Source organism: Stylophora pistillata, chromosome 11 (genome assembly GCF_964205215.1).
Source record: "Stylophora pistillata chromosome 11, jaStyPist1.2, whole genome shotgun sequence".
Taxonomy (NCBI): domain Eukaryota; kingdom Metazoa; phylum Cnidaria; class Anthozoa; order Scleractinia; family Pocilloporidae; genus Stylophora; species Stylophora pistillata.
Window position 1 is genome coordinate 29,881,595 of NC_142529.1, and position 22,331 is coordinate 29,903,925.

The 22,331-nt window shown below is 38.1% G+C and overlaps 6 protein-coding genes across 6 annotated transcripts; 5 read left to right on the top strand and 1 right to left on the bottom strand.

Moving 5' to 3' along the window:
• Window positions 1-551: 551 nt before the first annotated feature.
• Window positions 552-7,480, top strand: LOC111321205 (multiple PDZ domain protein). The gene is made up of 11 exons (XM_022924027.2): window positions 552-780; window positions 1,429-1,532; window positions 2,010-2,093; window positions 2,639-2,765; window positions 2,917-2,992; window positions 3,286-3,316; window positions 3,730-3,846; window positions 4,807-4,921; window positions 5,105-5,293; window positions 5,863-5,988; window positions 6,318-7,480. The coding sequence occupies exons 1-11, from the start codon at window positions 702-704 to the stop codon at window positions 6,326-6,328; spliced, it is 1,059 nt and encodes a 352-aa protein (XP_022779762.2). The 5' UTR covers window positions 552-701; the 3' UTR covers window positions 6,329-7,480.
• A 1,317-nt stretch (window positions 7,481-8,797) lies between these two features.
• Window positions 8,798-11,220, top strand: LOC111321144 (melatonin receptor type 1B-like). Its single transcript, XM_022923939.2, has one exon. The coding sequence runs from the start codon at window positions 9,025-9,027 to the stop codon at window positions 10,117-10,119; it is 1,095 nt and encodes a 364-aa protein (XP_022779674.2). The 5' UTR covers window positions 8,798-9,024; the 3' UTR covers window positions 10,120-11,220.
• Window positions 11,221-12,629: 1,409 nt separating this feature from the next.
• LOC111321212 (dynein light chain Tctex-type 5-like) lies at window positions 12,630-14,063 on the top strand. The gene has a single exon (XM_022924034.2). The coding sequence runs from the start codon at window positions 12,788-12,790 to the stop codon at window positions 13,412-13,414; it is 627 nt and encodes a 208-aa protein (XP_022779769.2). The 5' UTR covers window positions 12,630-12,787; the 3' UTR covers window positions 13,415-14,063.
• A 154-nt stretch (window positions 14,064-14,217) lies between these two features.
• LOC111321211 (dynein light chain Tctex-type 5-B) lies at window positions 14,218-16,486 on the top strand. The gene has a single exon (XM_022924033.2). The coding sequence runs from the start codon at window positions 15,221-15,223 to the stop codon at window positions 15,854-15,856; it is 636 nt and encodes a 211-aa protein (XP_022779768.2). The 5' UTR covers window positions 14,218-15,220; the 3' UTR covers window positions 15,857-16,486.
• On the bottom strand, window positions 16,382-20,135 carry LOC111321210 (uncharacterized). Its single transcript, XM_022924031.2, has one exon. It carries the CDS (start codon window positions 18,663-18,665, stop codon window positions 17,817-17,819), a length of 849 nt encoding a protein of 282 aa, XP_022779766.2. The 5' UTR covers window positions 18,666-20,135; the 3' UTR covers window positions 16,382-17,816.
• On the top strand, window positions 20,130-21,714 carry LOC111321208 (uncharacterized). Its single transcript, XM_022924029.2, has one exon. It carries the CDS (start codon window positions 20,202-20,204, stop codon window positions 21,327-21,329), a length of 1,128 nt encoding a protein of 375 aa, XP_022779764.2. The 5' UTR covers window positions 20,130-20,201; the 3' UTR covers window positions 21,330-21,714.
• The last annotated feature ends 617 nt before the right edge of the window (window positions 21,715-22,331 follow it).

A 22,331-nucleotide genomic window follows, 5' to 3' on the forward strand; every position in this document is an offset into this window, starting at 1 on the left:
CGATGTGTAATTAATAATTCATTTTAGGACCCTGAGAGAAACAATCAGGGTGTATCATTTAAGAATCATTTGTTCCAAGAATAAATTAGAGGACGTTTCTTTAAAGCAAACAACGGGGGCAGCCAAAGACAAAATATACTGGTCTTTCTGTTCCACGCCGAATATTTAGAGACCTCTGCTCCTTTTGCGAGTCAGAAAAAATCAACACAAACAGAACAAAGTTAAATAAAAATACCAAAACAAAGCAAAAACGTAGCGAAGCAAAACGAACAAAAAAGGCAAAGTATCAAATCCGATAAAATGCATTTTGAGGTAACTAATCAACTTTAAGCAATTTAGACAGCCAAGGTGTATGGTGAGACTAGTAATAATGCAGTATGTACCAAAGGGTTAAAAGTTGGCAAGGTAAACAAAAGTACCGCAGATTTGCGGACAGCTAAGTATGGTTAATTAATTTGAAAGGAAAAACTATTCAGGTTGTGCAAACAAAATGAAAAGATAATTCAAAATATGCATGCCTTTGTAGATAAGATTTAAAGATATTACGGTTTTGACACGCTTTAAAGTTCAGAAAATCAAGCAAAGCAGATTATCGTAGGACTGAACTAACAACAAAGGGTTCGAACGACGAATATTCAGCCAGGGAATCAACGTCATTCTCCAGAGATTGGAAGAAAGTTAAGCTGAATTGTACGTTCCGCATGTTAAAATTCTGTGAACGAATTCCAATGGCTCCTGTGTCTAAAAATACCACTAAACTTGACGCGGCTCCGTCTCGAGGTAAAACATCCGTTTCTTTGCATTTTCTTCTTTCCACCGTTGTCGTAACAGACGATATTAAAGTTACTTGCAATAGCAATGGTAAAATAGAAGAGCTTTTTTTTTCTATTCAGCTTCGAAAAGTTAGCTGTCCTTGAAAGAAACAGGCGGTAAAATTGATGGAATGCATGTATTGAGCTTTTCGACAGCTGTCGAATAAACTTAAATTGTTACAGTCTAATAAACCATGATTTATGAAAACGGTCAATATCAAAGGCCGCAGCCCCTCCCCCGTAAAACGAGAATTGGGAGGAATAGGGAGACCCCCCGCCCACGTTATGTTGCATACAATATACAGGGCATAAAATTAGTGTGGCAAAATTTTGAGGCTTTGATTTTTTGCACAAATCGTTTAATCAGAATCGCACTTTGCGAAAAGATGTCACATGATGTATGGATACACTTACCGTTATTGATATTTCAGCGGAGAGGCTTTCCTAAGCCGACGAACTAATTAGAACAAATGAGAGTAGGGTTTAGGCTTAACTCGTTATAGGATGAGTGCCCCTGATTTCAAAACGCTATGTTCCCTCTATCTTAAGGTAAAAGGATAAGGTTATTTTGGTTGATTTTCCACTAAGGAAGTGCAACTGCTTTCCTCTCAATTAGGTAACACTGCACAAATAAAGGAGTTTGCGGAGACTACTATAACTATTGAGAAAGAAACTACGGGACTTGGTTTGGGAGTCGTTGGTGGATCCGACACATATCTGGTATGAGACAGATTTATCAGAGGGAGTTAATAGTTACTACCTGTTTGTATTCTGTTTCAGCTGTAATTCAGCAGGCTTGCTTTCGTTACAACTATGTCCAATGTAAAGGTTATGTTTTTATTTATTTATTTATTTATTATTTATTTATTACAATTTAATGGCTCAGATACAACAAATAAAGTTATAAAGTAAAAGCGAAGAGAAAAGAAACGCCATATGGATAATCCGTAAAATGAAAATTCATTTTTAGAAAAAAAGTTTTCATTTATTATCTAATTGCTTGCAAAATTCCCAGATGCTGACTTAATTTTTTGTAGGTCATAAAAGTGACTCAGATTGTGATATGCAAGTGAGTTTCAACAGTATGAATTATGAAAGCAACGAAGGCACGATACCCGAGCTCTAATTCTGTCCAGGACCATGGGGCATGTCATGTTCACGTAACACTTAATGCTGATATTGATTCACTATTTCTAGGGTGGTGTGGTGATAAACGTTATTGAACCTGGAGGCGCGGCAGCTAAGGATGGAAGAATTGCAATTGGAGACCAAATTATCATGGTATGATAAAGAGAGAGAGAGTGTAGCTTGGTGTAGAATCTCTTCAGAGAAGCAGTATCTAAGGATAATTCAGGAAAATTCAGTCTAAGCAATAATAATTAACAAATGGTAAACACCACAGCGTACACTATTGAGTTATGGATGCACGCGGGAGGTTGCTTAGCACGAAAGAAGCGTAAGAGTCGCTAGAGGCGATAGCCGAGAGCGACTCTAGCTTCTTGTTTTATAACATAACATTGATACATTGTAGCTAAAGAGTTCCCTTTTATTTAAAAAATCTTACGTGACTCTAGCTTCTTTTGTTTTATAACATAACATTGATACATTGTAGCTAAAGAGTTCCCTTTTATTTAAAAAATCTTACGTGACCAGAAAAAACAATCGCGCGCGGAAAAATAGTCTTTGCATTTGCTCACGTCAGCAGCGTACACCCATGGGCAAATGGGGGACGCTAAATTGGCCAATCAGAGCGCGCGCTTTACTTTGGTTATGTTATAAGAAAAATTGAATTCTAAGAATTGGAAACACTTGTCTTCTGTCTTTAGGTAAACGGCGAAAACTTGGAGCAAATGAACCATAAAAATGTGGTTTCTGCTTTGAGGTTAGCTCCATCTCCAGTGAAGTTAACCATTCTTCGAGAGAATCCCGAGAAGCTTTTCACTTCTGTTGAAGGTAAGAAGTTGTTGTGGTTACAATTTCTTATAAACGAATTCATGCAGCGATTCATAAAACAGAGGCTGACTGATTCAAGCATCACGACGTTGTTTCCTTTTCTCCGTTTATTTTATCAGAGGATTTTTAAATCTTTTTCTGTCAAAACTAGAGCCATCGACCATCTTTGAAGTGAATTTGGTGAAGTCCTTTACTGAATACCTGGGCTTAAGTATTCTTGGAAGAAAGTAAGTTTCCAAATAGATTTAACTCTTACGATAGATTACGATGTTGTGATAACAATGCCAAACAAATCAATAACGACGAAGAAATCGAGTAATCTTATTGACATATGGAATTTGGCAAATGATATGCTCTCTTTCTCTCCGGGATCTCACGGATAGAGACTATATGCAGTTTACAGATGACTCAGTGGGCGAATTTGTTCCAACTGCAACAAAATAAGAATTTATCATTTTACAATATGAAATATCTATTTGCTTTTATAATAACATTTTTTTTCTCTTGGTCATAATTTCAGGGACAAGAAAGGTCTATTTGTTACGTATGTGGTAAGTGACATTTTTATTTTGTAACGACAAACTTTACCTGACCCCCCTCCCCGTAAGACTGTAAAATTCTTATGACCCCACCTCCCCGTCATTGATTGGTGGTCAATTTTCTACGAACTCACATCTATACTCTGTTGGCGACGACTTACACCCCCTCTAAAACCATGGGAATTCCCAATTAACATCCTCCACCCCCCTCTTCCCCCGGCGATAGATAACAAAAGGTCCCCAAGGGGCCAATTTAGGGTGGAGATGTACTAGTTCTGCCTGACCCCTACAATTCATAAACCCTGATACTCTTGAATAGCACAGGGTTGTTTAAGTCACGCCTGATACTTTGGAATACTGGGACTTGGATACTCTGGAATAACACAGGGTTATTAAAGTCAAGCTATATTATTGCCTTACTACAGTCGGAGGACAGTATCGCATACAGTGAGGGTTCGATCCACCAGGGAGACAGAATTCTGGAGGTGAATGGAGTGAATCTTAAGAAAACAACACAGGAAGAGGCCTGCAAAGTTTTACAGGTCAGGAGAAAACTGTTAGCTTCGAACATGGAATAGCCTGAGTATTAGGCTATTCCGTGTTGGAAAAAGAAGGAAAGCCCTTCTTCCCTCCCTCGCTTGGCCCCAACCCCTTTCCATCGGAAGACCTGATACCGCCTCCCGGTTAGCTCATTGGATAGAGCGCTGGACTGATGTGCGGGAGGTCGAGTGTTCGAGTCCCTGCGGACTAACACTCAAGGTCTTAAAATAATTGCGAAGAATATGCAGCCTTTCTATAACATCAAGAAATGGTTTAGATATTCTAGTCTTCTCGGATAGGGAGGAATAAATGGAGATCCCTTCTCCTGCAGGGCTAGGGGTAGGAGACGTTAATTTCCCACGCACGAGATTACTGTGTGATGGATGTCCTCCCGTGGGGTGGGATGGGTGGGTTGTTGTCTTGCGTTTCATATATGAGCCTCTGGTTCGGGCAAAATGGGTAACCATGCTTCACGTAAAGACATTAAACTTTGATTACTATTACTATTATTACTATAACTAAACATGCAGAATAAAGCTTACGTACATGGCTGACTTGGATTCCTGATTGACTATATTCTGATTTTATTGGCAGGAAGAGATTCATAGTGTGGCTATTCCCATAGGTTGGGATGTACACTGTTTTTCATCCCTCATCATTAAAACTTAAATGACACTCATTTGTACTGCTGGGTTGATAGAGAAAATTTGAGAGCTAAGCGTCCAAAGACTACAAACAACCAAGAAAGTTCTGCCTGAATAATTTTTTTTTGCGCTAATTGCAGTGACAGGATTTTCATACAGCCACATATTCTCATGAATTATAATGAGCAGCAGAACGTTTTGCCGAGAACTTTGATCAAACTGCAGGCAGTTTCATCACTATGAATAAAACCGTCATTTCGAGACTTTTCATGACATTCAATGATCATAATGGGATGTTCTTTTTCTAATCATATTTAGCGTGCTTACGGGACTGTCAGGCTGAAAATTGGACGAATTCCTTCTCTGCACTCCTCTCTTTGCTCACCCAAAAGCAAATCTTCCCACATAAACCACGCCCTTGAGGATGATGGAGGTAAAGTTTCCGTGTTGCGCTAACAATATTATAGCTAACAATGTTTCTTTTTTTTTTACTTAGAACATGGAACACGGGTAGGACTGTCATTTTTCGGTATTATCTTCTCTTTTCAAGCGTGGTAAAATTAGAACTTCCTTGATTTCCATAGAGAAAACCGAAAAATTACTAATCTCTTTTCAGGTCTCAGCAAGGAGTTTCGTCGCTGGAACAGCGTGGACTCAGTGCAAAAGAAAAAACGCAAAATCCCGCGTGATGTTAAGAACCAGGTCCCCGCCAGAAGACGCTCAGTAAGTTGCAGAGATTACAGCCAGGCCTCGGAAATTGACCTTGTTGGACTGGAGCGAGCTTCCTCTGAGCATGACCTTAGAAGTGAGTGTAGAGGTTTTTCTCAGTTGTTTTTGCCGGATGTTGTCGTTGTTGCTGCTGCCGCTGCTGATGTCTAAGGCCTGGTTACGTACTCAGAGTACCATTTTTAAAGGAATGTCCCAGCTTCTCAGATTAGAGCTGCATTAAGAAAAGTCCATCATATTAATTTCCCAAATCTTCGTTTAACTTTTTCAGTCAACTCGTCTGAAATTAAAAGAGTCACGGTTTTTTGGCTCGTGAAAAAGTAGCTCACACCTTTAGTTTCAAGTTCATCATTTGCAATGTAGATCCTTGCTGTCTTTAACAATTATCTTTCCATGTTTTTAGTTTTTTCTTTCCTCATTTGTGCTTAACAAGAGATTATGTGGAGACTTGTTTGACCATTATGTATTTATCAAAAAAGAATTATGCTGCGTACTTCCTTCAAGTTTCCTTTTGGTTATCTATCCTTGGGCATATATCTGTAGTATTTGATTTGAAAAGTATGTTTTGAAGGGATGATTTAAGTAAGCGATGTGTTATTTTCGTTCATGTTAGATCTTTATAAAGTTTTATTCTATATTATTTTACAGAAACCAATTTACCCAAGCAAGATAAAAGAACTAAGGAACCTCGAGAGAGATTCAGATACGTGTATCCAGAGCGGATTGAACTGTCGTTCAACGAGCAAATCAATCGAGGATCTTATCAAAGAGAAGGTAGTTTCTGGTAGAACATATTTTGACTGAGTGTAAAAGAACGACAATGAGAGCAATTTATCAACTTACATTTATCAACTTACAAAATGATGTTATGTTCAATTTAGACCATTTGTTTCATTTGTTTGCAAGGACCACAATGGAAACTACTGGTTCACCAGTAATTGTGTAATCCTATGAAAAGACTTTTTTCTTTTATTTATATTATCAACTCAGTTAATGAAACCAAGTTATCTTGTAACACCCCCCACCGATGCAACACCACAGCTTTTTTAGAAAATTACCCCCTTGTTTCATTTAACTGTTTATTTATCTGTTTCATGTTTTAGATTACGTATGAAAAGAAGTCGAAACACTATCCAAGTGTAACAGAACAAGGATAAAAAAAAACTGAAAATGGAGTACTCCTTGATTAGAAAATTTTTTAAGATAATTTAAGAGTTATGAAGGTCAAGCAAAGTAAGGTTAAGTTACAAGCGAGGAGTCTTCCGTGAAATTAGAAATTTGTTTACAAAACTGAGGTGTCAAATTTTTGAAAGATGAAACTGGAGCCAAATATAAGTCATTACTGAGTCGTTTACTCATCACCATGATCCAGAGAGTGTTTAGCCAAATCCATCTTGCACAAAATAATAAAGCTGTACCACATTTAATTTAAACTGAAGGACAAGTATCTTATTAGACGTTTTGTTGTGTCGAGTTGTGCCGTATTTTGGCGAGCCCGTGTAGGGCGAGTCAAAATACAAATAACTCATAAAAATACTCAGCGATAACACAAAACAAAACGGCCAATAAGTTATTTATTATCCAACACGCCAAATTGTCATTTGAGTGCGGGCGAATTTCGCGGATATTTATTTACGGGGAGTGCATGACAGAAGTATGCGAGGCGAGACGGAATTGGCGCGTTGTCGTGTTGCTGTTTCTATTTCCTTCACTGATAAATGATGAAATTTCATTGTCGCCAAACTGCTCCTCTTCTTTCGATTTATCTAATAAACTTGGATCAATATTCGTCGTCAGAAAGGTGATTTTGTCTGCCATTTTTTCTTTTTTTGGGAATTTCAATCCAACTCGTCGCTTGGCGATGCGAGTAAATCTGTCAAACCGGTCCTCTGCAGTAAATACCGCGTGCTATTTGTGCTCGTCAGGGGCGCTATTTGTACTCTACGAAGTGTAGTTGGATAAAAATTACCAGTAGCTTTTATATGAATGGACAAACAATAGGGTTCATCCAGAGACTTAAAAGTTAGAACCATCTTGTTCTGCATAATGAACAATACAACATGAGGTTATTGCTCCTGAAGTAACTTTTATTCTGCTGTTCACACACTACAGCTAGGGTTTTTATGTACAGAATTAAAGTTAGAACTCCCTTATACATGTACAGTATAATAAACAGTACCAATAGTTCTTGTTTGAATGGTTTTATCCGTAAACTTATGTGGTTAGAACCATTTTGTTTATCAAAATAAACAGTTTCACCAAACAATACTGGTCAGCAGCCTTAACTTGAATGATCAAAAGCCAGGGTTAGATACACCTGCTAAAATCTTAGAACCAACTACACCATAAACGATGCTACAAATCAATAAATCAGTGGGAACGCGAGTAAGTTTATATCAACTCTAAGATGTCGATATGAAAAGAAATCGGAATTGAAATTAAAAGCAGCTCACTGCCCATAATGCCTTTTGCTTGATTAAATCATTATTTTTGTGATTTAGTCGTGAAATAATCTTTTTTCAATCGTTTGTTTGGAATTATCGCCTTTTGTGTTCTTTTAAAAAGTTCATTTTAATACCTTTAAGCGACACTTTGTTCCAAGTTTTTTTCAAAGAAGGTCACGGGGACAAATCTATGGCAGGTAGTATCATTTTTTTGCATGGAAATTCCCCTTTGTCTGAGTGACAAACGAAACCCAAATCAATAACAACGATTAAAATCTTCTTAGAGACATTGCAGCTTACGAAATAAAAAAATCCTTTGATTTAAAGATATTAAGGGAACATTTTCCATCTTGTGATCTCTGTTTGACACAAAATGTGATATTTAGCTCTTCTAATAGTAAAGGGCGAATATTCTATTTATAAACGTCAGAAAATTATGGCTTTCAAGCACTAAACGTCCTAATGCAAATAAAAGACTATATCTTCCATGTAATTCAAAAATCTTCGATTGTTAAATGATTAGCCTTAAAATTAAATATCTGATTCTTGCTCAATATCCGTTTGAATATTGCCAAACGGGTGGTTTTGGCAGATGAACAATTCAAGCCAAATTTGGTTCGCTCTCACCTTTAATTGTTGCTATCGGATACCATTCAGACTCAAAAGGAAAATTTTCTCTCACCTTTGATTTCAAACCATGTTTTGATCAGTAGAACTTGAACTGTTTACTTAACTTGTCTGCTTTAATCTAATTACGAACTTTTCCGTTTTTTGGCAGAAGGAAATTTTTGTCACTTACCTTTTTGATGTTTGATCAAGAAAATTCTGCAGCATTATTATCAAAACTCTCTTAAGACTCACCGCGAAACACAATCGCAGTTTAAATGAGTCGAGGGCTTTTTAGCCCGATGAAAGCGATGATATTTAGACCTAAAGTTCAGTCAAAACGATCGGATTTTTCTTCTTAAAATCGCATGGGGGATTGTGGGGAAATTTAACGAAACTATAAGCTCCGACAACAAATTAAATTAAGATGCGTGGAAATTGTGAAAATTTCCAGCAAGAACGGTTTTGTTCCTGTCAGCGGCTTCACAATGACCAATCAGTATGAAGTATTAATTACTTTCCGACATCTTTTGCATCAAAGACAGGTGAAAGAGCAACGGTGTGAATTAAACGCCGAAACCACAGTCCAACACCTCAAGTTAACAATTATATTTTTGCGGAATAACAGCTGAGAACTATACCACCTCTGGTGATGTTTTATGGGAAAATCCTCTAGGACTGTGATACTGAAAATTCTGAAAAAATTCGATTCTGCTCGGCTGTCAAATTGTACTTAACTGCACGCCGGCAGAACGAAAGGATGGTTTCGCAATGGACAACGGCTTCAGTCGTCATTACGGCCTTACCTCTCACAATCGTTATATTGATTGGAATTTTTGGAAACTGGATGGTTGTGTTTATTAGTGCGAAAGGAAATAGAGTGCGTACGAAAGGACGTGCTCTCATCGCAAGTTTAGCTTTGGCGGACACTTTGGAATCGCTAAATCTCCTTTTTATGCTTGTATCAGTGATCAGTTATGGAAAGTGGATTTTCGCAGACGAGCTGTGTCAATTAAACGGATTTATGACAACAGAGTTTGTCATTTCGTCCATGTACAGTCTGACTGCGATAAGCATCAACCGTTACTTTATCGTGGTGAGACAGAATTACTATCGCAGGGTTTTTAACGCAAGGAATCAAGCATTGATGATTGCATTCATCTGGTGCATCCCTCTGCCATTTGCAATTGGACCTTTGTTTGGATGGTCAAAATTTGAGTTCCAACCCGGCAAATGTCTTTGTATCTTCTTCTTCAGTCGCTCAGTCGTTTTTTCCACGGCGCTTCTCTTCGTCGCTGTTCCTTTACCCATCGGGATGATTTCTTTCTGTTGCTTTAAAGTTTACAAGCAGGTACGAGAGCATTCGCGACAAGTAACATCGATGACTGCCCGTGCACCGTCTGTTAACGTAGAGGAGGTACGCATCACAAAGACTCTCACTGTGGTTATCGGTGCCTACCTGATTTGTTTCATACCAGCTGCTACAATAAACTTAATTGAAATGGTCCAACCCAGCTTTAAAATCCCACTTTGGATCGACATTTTTTCCATGATACTAGTGTTTTGCAATCACGCCAATAACCCTGTGATTTACGGCGCGTTGAACAAACAATATCGCCGCGCTTTCAAGGACATCTTGAAAAATCTTCTGGCTGGCCGATGCTCTTTAGAGAAAACCTCAGACAGCTCGGCAAATAACAGTACAATCACTGAAATGAGCCCGGCACCAAGATCAAGACGATTGTTTAAGACCTCTGCAAAAGTGGCCACAATTGCTCAGTCGCGAAAAACGAACCAGGCAACCATTGGAGCGCATGCAAACATCCTGGAACCAACAACGCTCGCTAGTTTCTGAGACATTTTCAAACATGTTGTATATCTAACAGAAAAGAAACTGAGTAAAAATGTTCTAAGTTAAGGTCATAACACACAAACAGCTTTTTTCAACGCTGCATGATTCATTAAGTCAGCAGGTGTAATTTTGTTCGCGGTAACTTGAGTTTCGAAATCGGATTAACGTGCATGCGCTAACATTAACATGAATCCCATTAAAAATAGTGAAATGTAAATTATCTTTTCTTATTCCACCAAATCTGCAAGTGGGTTTGCGTTTCTTAAGAAATGATTGCATTGCCTGAGCCTAGAATGGAATATATTTACTTATTCATCGTTTATTCACTGAGAGAGGGGCCCGTAAACCTCATCAAACTGAAGCGCATATGCATGCAAATAGGTTGAAGTAAAACGTGAGCTCTGAGCTCGTTAAGGGTAGAATGTTATTCATTGTATTGTTATAAAACAGCAGGTAGGTGGGCATTAGAAATTTTAAAATGTCATATTTGGTAGATATCATTGGTGGATTAAGCGTTACGAGGGAATTGCTCGAAAGAAAACTCTTAAATTTGGAACTTGTTTATCGCTCAAAATCTGCGCTATCCGGTATTTCTCGTCAATTAAGACATGCAAAATTAAAAATGTTACGTATGCTGGAACTATAAATCATTTATTGCAAACAATATGGTGCCTCAACATGATTTCTTCGGCTAAAAGAAAAAATATCTTTTTATTAATTATTATGATTTTTTAATTTATAGAATCACAATTCTTTAGCTAGCATTTTCTTACCATCTAGTTGATAGCGTTTTCCAACTCTTCAAATCAAAATTCCCGAAAGAATTTTTTAAAGAGATTTTGTCTGTATAAATGCGGTGAATCAATTAGTTCGCCTACTTCCAACTTGAACAATTAACCAGTTGATATTAAATGCCACAGTCATAACTTCCTCAGTTTTTTTCTTATTATTTTGTGCCGTAATAGCAGAAAACGTAATGGTTTGCCGACGTCTAGCACACATTTCCAAATAAAACTTTGCAATTATGATTTTTTTAAAACAATATTTTTACCAAGTCCGCGCTATTTATTTTCCATCATTTAATGGAGCCTGAAAGCTTGCGTCAAATTACATTCAGAGAAAAAAAAAGGGTGAACTATGTTTGAAGGATACTTAAAGCGTCTGAAAACCTTTTTCCCCTTTGTTATTAGGCTTTTATCTGTTTTACAGCTTTTGCGACTAATTCTTAAAAAGTGTTAACTTATGATCAGCTCATTGCTCAATATTAACTCCTACTTTCAAACTTCTTTAAACGAGTTCTATGAAATTTTACAGAACACTAACGTAAGAAAAAGAATAATATAATATATCATATGCGACATTTTGCCCATAGTCATCCAGAATTTGACAAGGAGTATTTCTAAAATCTAATTTCAAGGTAGCAGTGTCTATTTTTTACCGCTTGGCATCCATGGACGCGCAGCTAAACAAATGGTTAATTGTCTAAATTGTTATTTTCAGAGAAATGTAAGCCAAAAAAACATATTAAATTAGTTTTTCTTCCAAAAGCTTGGCGGGTCATTGCGCGAATTACGAAATTATAAGAGCACGGTTAAAAAGGAATAAATAATATGAACAGTAAAACACCACTAAAATATTTCTTTTTTATTATTATTATTTCTTTCCTTTTTTTTTTTCGGAAACTTAGATTTAGAGATTCATTATTTTAAAATCAGCCGTCCAAGGCCCTATTAAATATTTACAAATTGTTAGATTTGACCAATATTAATTTTTATCTTTATAGAAAAGAAAAAACAACAGAACGGTGAGTGAATTTTCGAAACAAAAGGTTCACAGTTTATTTCTCCTCTTTGGTTATTCCTGAAAATAGTGTTATTCATTTGTCGTTATTTCACAAATCGTCATCCATGTCGTATGTTCCAGTTTATATCACATATTAAAATTAAACGTGACACTTCTGCATTTTTCTCAGTGACCGGCCGGCCTGGCTGGAGGTTCGAGTCTGACTATATCTTCGGGAAATGTTCGTCATTTCACTGAGGCCTCGCGAATGCGTTGATGGAGCTTGCGATCCAAGTGCAAGGAAAATCTTGGAGCGGGTTGGTACGCAGTTGTTTTTAAAAACTGTTATGACAACAACTATTTATAGAAGTGCGGCTTTTTTAGTTGCGTCTTCATAGGAGGCTGGCAACGATTAGATAAATCCACTCCTTCCGTTCTTTCCTAAAATCTTTGATCTTCCTCAAAGACACAAACAAAAGTCACTGATTGATTAAAAAAAACTGAAAATTACTTTGGCCCTGGTGCCGTTATGTTTTTCGATATTCCGTTGATGTTAAGCTAAATTCAAAAGACTCTTAAGTTTTCACGTCTGTTATCACGAAAGGTCAACAGGAGACGTACGTTTGAAGATAATCTTAAATTTTTAGCCAATCAGGCGGAAGGATTAGATGATCGGGGTCAAATGCAACGTGGGTTTATTTAGTCGTTTGCTTATCTTACATAGATAAATAAGTCCATAATCTCGTTATCTATTTATTCTTTTTATATTACGTAAAGCAAATAGTTCTTCCCGTGAGCATAGACATTTCGCGCGCGAGAACATAAACGAACAACTTGAAAAACTCTCATATCGTGAAAGCTTGTGTGGGAACGCGCAAAGTCTGTTACAATGGGGGATTTTGCTCCTGTGGATGGACGCCAAGGTCGTAGTTACCTCAGCCAAGCCTTGTTGGAGGAAAGTGAAGTTCGAAGCCAGATTTCTGTGGGTTCAAGCAAACAGCGTCGCATTTCAGGAGAGAGTGCAAAAAGCGATCGGAAATTCTCCACACAAGAGGAATCTTCGCGACGGATTTCAGTTCCCGGTCGACGAATTTCTGCTGCGTCGTATTTTAATAGTTGGAAGAAACCAACAGAGGTGAGTGCTGTAAAAGAAGAGAGGAAGAGATCCCTCGAGAATACGTATCGTCTTGAACCGAAGATTCGACTCCCTGAAAGAAGCGTTCATGCAATTATCGCAGAAGCTTTAGATACCTTAGAGTCGCACACATACAGCGCAACTCATTCACCGTTTATCGCCAAGTTACTGACCACTCGCATATTGGAAAGTGTGAAACAGTTGAACATCGAACGTTACAAATTTGTTTGTCTGGTTACCATTGGAACCAAAGGATCTCAGGATTTAAGAATAGCAAGTCGGTGCCTTTGGGACGATCAGTTTGATACATTTGTTAGTGTTTGCTTTGAAAGACAAGGATTTTTCGCGGTGGGAACAGTTTATGGTGTTTATTTTGAATAGCCTTTATTCCAGTTTTGGAGAATTTTTTTCCTTGTTTAAAAACTGATAATAGTTGTGGCAACAATTTCTGGCGTGAGAGAAATTCAATACTGCAGTTTGTGATCGATATCCTCCAATTTTGACATTTTTTACTGTCTAGGACCGACTCCATGCACCGTTTAAATACGTTGGCGTCATTTGAATTCTTATAGACATCAGCCTTTTCCGCTAAAGCTGTTGATCATTCGCAAAGTTGTAGGTAAAATTGCGCTCATGAGAACTGAAGAGAAATTACTTATCTAAAGACAAAATGGACTGTAAAATTGCGTGAGATAGCAGAACGGGCGAAAGGTTACCAAAACATCATGTGGTTAACTCTCAAGATTCCAAAGAGTTTATTAGAATTAATCCGGTAGGAAATAGCGTGCTCTCGGATGAGATCAATCATCTCAGTTTTAGAATTCTAACGCTCTCTAAGCCGATTCTTTTAACTGATTATCTTAATAGTTTTTACTGAGAATTTGGTGTTACATCAGTGTAATAGTTCGACAGTGTATTCAAACTGTTAGGATAACTTATACACGCTGATCGATCGCGATCCCTGGTGTTAGAGGTCACTTTATTTTTGTCAACCGATAATTGGACTGGTTATTAAAACTTACCTAGAGAATTAGCTTTGCACGTGCAAGCTTTCAACAGAGAAGCGGATAGTATGACATTTCAGTGGCAGAGGTAAAGACTCGCTAAGCGCCGAAACCCTGGTTTGAGAATCTGCGAGACCGAGAAAGAAGAACTTTTGTCATACATCTATTAACTTTTACCTTCGCTTAATTTCATTCATTGCAAGGTACTTCTTTGAAGAAACATCTGGCGTTAGAATTGCACGGCACTTCACTTTTTTTTGTTTTTTTGTGATAATCAGCTTCTATCCAACGTACACGACAGCAATCGAAACCGTAACAGTAATATTGAGACTCGCGGTTTTCAGAACAACTTCGAGGATTTGAGAACTTTGAAAAAAAATACGAGAGCCTTTAAAATAGAAATCACGAGGAAGAGAAAAAGGATAAAGTGCTCGGTTGAACCGAGACTTGAAAATCCTGCTGCAAATACTGACGAGATTTTCAAGAGTGAATGGAGAGTTTGCGAGATCCAAGAATTTTCAAGTCCTGTTTGCCATTCCTTGGGGTGGCAACCTGAAGCAAAGCCAATTTTTAAATATTTTAACTATTCATTCTTCCTTAAAGGCGTTTCCAATGTTTCGCACACTTCTTTGATAAAGAATTGAAATTGATGCATCAACAGCTAGCATCAGTGCATTTTTTCAGAGGGAATTTAGTACTCACAATTTTTGTCTGTGGGTTTTCAAGGTCTATCGCTCTTGGCACTACAAAGAAATATCTTTCAGTTTGGAAACTGAAGAACTTTGTTAACAGAATGACAATGATAAATTATCTACAGAAAAATACTTTCGCAAAATTTTTTTTAGTAGATAAATTGGTCTGTATTTCAGTGATTTTATTGCACGTCTGTAAGTTTCTGTTTTTTGTTTTATTCAGAATAAGCATCACTTTTTCCTGAGAGCTCATTGATGACATTCAATTTTGAGCGTGAGTTTTGGTTTGCTTTATCGCAAAATCAAAACGTGCTCATCCAAGCTTTTAAAATCCATTGTTTATGGTGAAATTATTGCCCCACTTAAAATTGCTCTTTTGATCATTGAACCCCTACGCGAGAGAGCTATTTGAATAAGCTCATGATTCAGTGTTGTAGAAACAGTTAGGCTTCATTGATCAAACTTGGAAAGACACGCAAACTTTTTCGAAAATGGATGAAGATAGTTCCTCTAGCAGAAGACAAAGCCGTTACAGTCGTTCAATGTCGGAGGAAAGCGAATCCAGTTCGGTTTTATTCGAGAACTCTGTAGAGAAGATCGGACGTCAACGAAGTCCTTCGGTAGAGAGCGTACAAGGTGGGCGCAAAGTCTCGCAAGAAGGCAACCTTTCGCGAAAGATTCCGGGCTTAACAAGACGAATCTCTGCGCTGTCTTTCTTCTCCAATTTCAAGAAACCAGCAGCGGAAACAAAACCAACGGATGAAAAATTGAAAAAATCCTTCGAGAATACGTACCAGTTGGAGCCGAAGATTCGTTTTCCTGAAGGAAAGGTTCGCGCGGTGATCCAAGAGGCTCTGGATACTCTAGACTCACATACATACAGTGCTCAACACACGCCGTTTCTTGTCAAGTTGCTGACTGCTCGGATACTGGAAAACGTAAAACAGCTGAAGATTGAGCGCTACAAGATTGTTTGTATGATAACTCTTGGAACAAAAGAGTCCCAAGGAGTCAGAGTAGCAAGTCGTTGCCTATGGAATAGCCACTTCGATACGTATGTCAGTGCGTGCTTTGAGAGGGAAAAATTCTTTGCCGTTGGAACAGTTTATGGTATTTATTACGAGTGAAAATGTCTTGTCTTGAACATAACGGGGAATTCATTTACTGATATCAGTTTTCAATATTTTTGTGTAAACTCCGGGATGAATTTGCAAAAAGGATATTGTAAGCAACACTGCGACTTTGGGGGCAATGCAAGTGACAACTATTTCGTAAGTTATTTGCAGACCTCTTAATCTCAAGCATTTATCGATGCCATCTCTCTTGTCACAAGATTTTTATAGATCAATCACTTCACATCATAATTTACTTCCATTCGTACGTCTTCAATAAATGAGAATATAACTTTCTGATTATTATTTAGCGTACAAAAAATTTTTAACAGGACAAAATTGGTTCAGAAGTTTGTGAAATTCGAATTCATGTTTTGTGCATTTTAGTGTTTAGTTTGTAATTGTTTAGACTGTTGGGGAAATGATAATAAAACGAGAATCGACGTAGTTTATATATGGAAATAAGGGTATAATCGACAAGGATTTACGCTCTAATGGCGGTCAATGGCGCACAGTAGAAAATGAAACTGTCTCGACGCATTTGACTAGATACGTCTTTTTTAATAGTTAAGCATTTATCTACACGTTATTTTTTATGCGCTGTTCAAAATAATCCTAAATTGATTAAAAAACAGCTTTTCAAAACTTGTAATCATCGTTAATCTATAGACACACATAGCTCAAGTGGTTATCAAGGTCGCCGTAGGTTGTTGGAATATAATTAATGACGCTTGACGGTTTGAAATCGATTCTTACAGAGATAAGTAGTATTAAAACGGGGCAGAACGATGGATATATTCTTGCTGAACAGAAAAACCAGCCTCAAGCTTAGAAAAAACTTTGGAATTGTGATAAATTTGAATTTTCGCACTTTGATCGGACGTCGCAAGACTGAACTGTTGTCAAGTTTATGATAAACAAATATGTCTCAATTTGGCGCATAATTGAAAAACTCCTTGTAAAACTCTTATATTGATAAGCATGGTCCTTCCCGCATCTACTTCATTGCATATGAAACTCATCCTAAAACTGATCAATGAAACAGAATATCTAATTTTTTAATGAAACATAGAGTATGATTTACTATAAAGAGAATCGTTAAAAACATTTGGCGTGCACTAAGTGCTACCGACGCCATCCAGTCGACGTCGGAACCCGTCATGCCTTTGTCTTTGGCCAAAAAATGGAACAATTAAATTTTAATTTCTATCACGTACACGATAACGAACTGGAAAATGTAAGTGACGTTAAGACAGGCTGACCCCAAGACGACTAGAAAAGATTTATAGAAAAAAAGGAGGGGAGGCTAGGTTCGAGTATTCTACATGGTTGAAGTTCCCTAATGTAGACAGCGATAAAACGTCGGTCGTGCCCACGTAGATCAACTTTGGCCAACCGCGCGCCGATTTTCCGCGCAGAATTTTAAAGAGACGTACATAAAAAAAAGAGAATTTGTTATATAAAGAGTTGAAACTTAGAGAGAAAGTTGAGAATGAAACAAAGGAAAGTGGAGACTTTTCGAGCGCAGAAAATATCTAACTACAGGCAAACTGTTGATCCGCCTACATTTCTGTTTTTAGCTTCACCAGAAAAGTTATTAGTATATAAATTACAGGCTGCAATAACTATAACTCCAGTGAAACACTTTGGCCCCCATTGAATCTTAGCCAAGTTTGCACATGCGCAAACGTTTTGCCTCTGTGTTTCTAAGGAGGGGCCTGCAGTAAAGTCAAAGTAGACGTTAGCAGAGTCGTTCACCTTTCTCTTCAAAACTTCAAATGTATCGATCAAACTACGTGTACGCTGTTTTGCATTGCGACCTGTCTGATTTCTAACAAAGACGCTTCTCAAATTGCTCACCATGGTCCGCAGGTTCTTTTTCTAGACGCTGTTAGGTTTTCAAACATACTGTCTGCCACGAGGCGGCCATTTTGACTTTTTCATGACACGTTCAGTTGTTTGCTAAGCATCTCCGTCACTCATAATAAACACCATACACTACGCCAATGGCGAACAAGTCTCCCTTTTCAAAATAATATTGTGCGTAGCTGTCATGCCTTGGATCCCAAACGCATCTGCTAACCATTCGTACGCTTTCTCCTTTCTTTTGACCTACAGAAACAATACAGATTATTTTATACCTGCAAAAATCCAAACATTTAACCTGCTCTTTGATTAAGTCTGCAAGAATTATACACATTTGGTGATAATTGCGACGATCATCGGGTTCCTGCGGCAAAGTTTCCTCAAATGTTTTCTTGATAATCTCTGTAACTTTCCAGTGCTCAAACATTCTCTTTGGCTCCATGCGAAAAGAGTTCTGTAGAGTTCCTTGCTGCGGGATTCGTTCTTGTCCACTAGATTGAGTAGCAGTGGATGTCCTCCTTGATTGTGTGTGTCTTTTTCTTCGAGACGCACCCTCCCCCGATCGGAAATGTGGTATCTTGAAAGACTCTGAATCTGACGATGCTGCTGCATGGAAACCAATCGTCATCATTGTGTTCGATCTTTGTCTTCGAGTTCCGCCTTCTTCTGATTCTAAAAAATGATAGGCAGCATACTCCTCTGTTCCTTCAACATGATCACTTGTCGAAGCCGTGTTCATTGTAGCAGATCGGTTCCTTATTAGTAGTTCCTCTTTGCCGGGCTGAGGAGAGTTCTGTACTTGGTTTGATGGATCATCACAGTACGTCACTGCAAACTCTCCCCCGTCGCTTATTTTCTTCTGCTCGGAAAGAAGACCCGATGACAGTTCTTTGATCTTGAGAGCGGCGCTTCGTGCTGCTACGACAGAATGGATTCTTGGCGGCCCCAGGTAAGTCATTTTGTGTAAAAACCAATCTTTACGGGGATGAAGACAGTGAAGAAGAAAGTGAATACATGCACCACACAACTTCCTCGGCTGGAATCTGTTGTCAATAAGGTTAGCCCTGTTGTCAATGACAAAGTCCACAAAAGCAGCTTACATGCAATTTTCGTCTGTTTAATTTGTTATTCTCGTCAAGACGAAAAAGTTAAAGGTATTTGCATTTTATTTGCATAAGAATTTGAAGGTCAAACTCTCAGACCCCATCCGCTTTTCAGTTGGCTCAATGGAGACAATATTTCACGCGAGTGTAAAGAAAGCAGACCATTAATAAGGAAGTTATTGTTGTCTTTCTCTTTTCATTGTTTTGCGACAAAATAATGATTAAAATGGTTGAGAAATAGTAAATTAAATCACAAACACGTCGTAGTCCTTTGAATTCTCAGTGTACTAACTCGGCTTTCGGACTCTGTAAACCAAGTTCCATTTCTCGCACCACAATCTCAGCTAATGAGATACAAAACTAAAATCAATCGTGAACTTGGTCTCTGACATTTTCTCGCGCTTCAGACAGTTTGCGCGGTTTAAGTTTAACCTCTGATTGGCTGCTATCGATTTTTCCTTGTGCCCTGATTGGCCCATTTGGTTTTGACTTAACGATACTCAATGGAAATATACTTTAACTATATACAGCCTTATGTTAATTTAGCCCCAGCGTGAGTCCTAAATCTTGACGTAAACAAAATCTTAATAAAGTCAACACAGTTTATCTAAATCCTTGTTTAAGTCATGTTTTGTATAGGAGATAAAAATAGATTAATTAACATGTAGTACCAAAGAGATCGAATCTATTACCATGAGCACGTCCTTTTTCTTCGAAGGGGAAACAAACTATCAACTCTTCCGAGTTTTCCATCAAAATACTCGGTTCTTTAGCGATCTAAACTCTGGGTTCTACAAAGATATTCTAAAAATCCTGTAAACTCTTTATTTGAATTCCTTGTCTAGGATCTGCTATGACAAGTTTGTGTCGTGACTAAAAATGGTCGTTAAGGACTTCTTCATCAGATTATTTGCTTTCATAAACTAAAAAATCTTGAAAACTCTTCGTTGAGAATCAGGTCATTGAATATAAGGCAATGAGATAAGTGATGATTAAAGTTCTTGAAAAATCAAATTTTGTTTTCGTCTCAAAATGTTTCTATCGTTCGCGTCAAAGCAGAATACTGCAGAATGTAACTTTGATAATTTGACCTGAAAAAAATTGTTTGAGGTACCATTCCCAACGTCAGAGACACACCTTTAATGACAAATTTACGGAGCTATATAGAATCCTTCCGTTTTTATACTACTACCTGTAGAATTCATATCTTCTCTTACGAAATGAGAATATGTTTGCCGATGAAACTTCAGATTCTCTTTACCCAGACTTGTTATAGTTACGTAGGAAGCCAAAGTTTACTTAAAACTTGATAAGTTTTGGCTCTTGTATTGTGAGATGTATTAGTGGCATATAGCTGTAAAAAGACTTAACTAAATTGAAAGAAAAACACAATGAGTAGAGATCACAGGAAGATTTCGCGATCTGTAGAAGAACGTAACATCCACGCTTCCACCACGCGGGTTTCGCAAATTTCACAGACAGACAACGAATTGAAACAGAAGTTACAAGCGATCGATACTTCTTACAAGATATCGAACAAACGTATTAGGAATGAAACTCGCGAGTTAAAGGAAATTCTGTACGGGTTACAACGAGAACTGCAGGTATCAAAAGGAGAGAATCACGAACAGTATATTCCTTCTTTCATTGAACAACCTCAACGACGCACGCGAAGAACGACAGTCCCATCTGAGGAACGGAGAGATGTTGTCAATGCCGATGTAGTAAGGCGAAGGAGTGGAACCCATCCACCAAGTTCACACACACAAGGCAACAAGAAAGCCCGAGACGATTTAAATGATGGGAAAAGTGCGGGAAAAGTGTCAGAAGAAGGAAGAGAGGAGAGAACAACAAAAGTACAAGAGGTTAGCGTATGGAAAAACGATGGATTTCCTTCACGCACACTGAATGAAACAATCCTCTCGAGTCGAATCGGCGGTGAACAAGCATTTCCTGCGAAATATTCCCCCAGAGAGCAACAACAAGGCGAAAGAAAGAGGTCGACAAATGACGCATTTCGCGGTAGATTTGTAACGAACACTGATATCAACTCTCTCGATTCGAGCATACCAAGTTCAAACCGGAGAACTTCACAAACACAACAAAAATCGGAGGGAGGTAGAATTTCTTTACGGCCGAGTCCGAACATTTTCGAAGACCTTTCATCGGGAAATCAAAGAGAACCGAGAAAGAAGAGTATTCCCTGGAAGAAGAAGGACAGCCTTAATGTGGGAACTCGGGAAGACAGTCCGATGGGGGTTCCCCCTGGGAGACATGACCCGCACGATGCGGAGGTCGTATTCGATGCTCTTCCAGATTATCTCGGAGGTCGGAGATTGAGTGTTGCTCATGGACGGGTACGGAAAGTATTTCGGGGGACTGGACTTCCCCCTCTAAAGGAAGAGACAGTTGTTCAGAAGGAAAAAACGGCCGAAAATTGGAAAGATTTGTCCAGTTGTAGATATTTACGGAAAGAAGACCAGGAAATAACAATAGATGATATATTTAGAAAGGAATAGAAACACAACAATTGTTTTTCTACTTGAGAGTGACTTGAATTGTTCCCCAAAAGAAAAAAAAAGAAAAAAAAAAGCACTGCTGGCGATTTTTTTGGGGCAAAATCTCTCTCCTGCAAGATGGCTCTTTTTGCGAAGCAGACAGAAACTTTTAGACAAAAAAAGAGAAAAAACAAAAATCCCCTAAATAACTTAGTGCTCGAGTTATTTTGGTGATCCTGTCATCCAGTTTTCACTTAAATGTCAAAACAAACCGTGTTTGGTGTATTTAAACAAATAACCCACAGCCAAGAATTGCTTTCATAGACATGTTAATATATAATTGACATTCAAACGTGTTTACATAGAGAGAAGAAAGCACTCAATAAATACAGACAGTAAGACCCTCTGATGACGTTTCTCTGACACTTGGCATGCTGGATGTCTGTACTGAAATGGTCTCAACACGAGAGGAACTTAACATAGGTTTGGAATCGTCGCCTAATTTCAAGTCCGCGTTCTCCTGAATGTCTGTCGATGGGATAACGAGGAAAGTCTGCAAGTCTCGGTATAGGAGATCGTGCTTGTCGCCTACTTGTGATTTCTGATCAGGAAAAGGTTAATCAAAGGTTTATTTGCTAATATAAATTTTTCAAAGAAAAACTTGAAGTTTTCCTCATTGAAAAGGGAATTAAGGAAAACAGGACACTTCGGGAAAGGAAGAGTCAAGGCTGTGAAAATGTTGAAGTTTGCATATTTCGTTACTAGGTACCCTCATCAAAAGTTTTCATCAAATTTCCTGCATCTTGCTAAGTGAGAGTGAAAAAACGGCGTATTATGAGCAAATGCTTTATGGTGATCCTCACCTCCGGGTTATTTCGACATTACCAAATATCCTTCCGATATCTGGTAATCTCGACATGCCCATAAAAAATTATGCTGATGATCGCTACCCCGAGTGATCCATAGACATCGCGGAATGTCCTACGGACATCAAGTTAGCTACGTGCAAGTCAAGGGTTTTTT

Excerpts from the sequence above, each read along its gene's own strand:
- LOC111321211 (XM_022924033.2), top strand. The coding sequence starts at position 15,221 with ATGGATGAAGATAGTTCCTCTAGCAGAAGACAAAGCCGTTACAGTCGT.
- LOC111321205 (XM_022924027.2), top strand. The coding sequence starts at position 702 with ATGTTAAAATTCTGTGAACGAATTCCAATGGCTCCTGTGTCTAAAAAT. Across the intron at positions 2,766-2,916 it reads GCTTTTCACTTCTGTTGAAG|AGCCATCGACCATCTTTGAA; the intron begins GTAAGAAGTTGT and ends TGTCAAAACTAG. Across the intron at positions 3,317-3,729 it reads GTCTATTTGTTACGTATGTG|TCGGAGGACAGTATCGCATA; the intron begins GTAAGTGACATT and ends GCCTTACTACAG.
- LOC111321144 (XM_022923939.2), top strand. The coding sequence starts at position 9,025 with ATGGTTTCGCAATGGACAACGGCTTCAGTCGTCATTACGGCCTTACCT.
- LOC111321210 (XM_022924031.2), bottom strand. The coding sequence starts at position 18,665 with ATGACTTACCTGGGGCCGCCAAGAATCCATTCTGTCGTAGCAGCACGA.
- LOC111321208 (XM_022924029.2), top strand. The coding sequence starts at position 20,202 with ATGAGTAGAGATCACAGGAAGATTTCGCGATCTGTAGAAGAACGTAAC.
- LOC111321212 (XM_022924034.2), top strand. The coding sequence starts at position 12,788 with ATGGGGGATTTTGCTCCTGTGGATGGACGCCAAGGTCGTAGTTACCTC.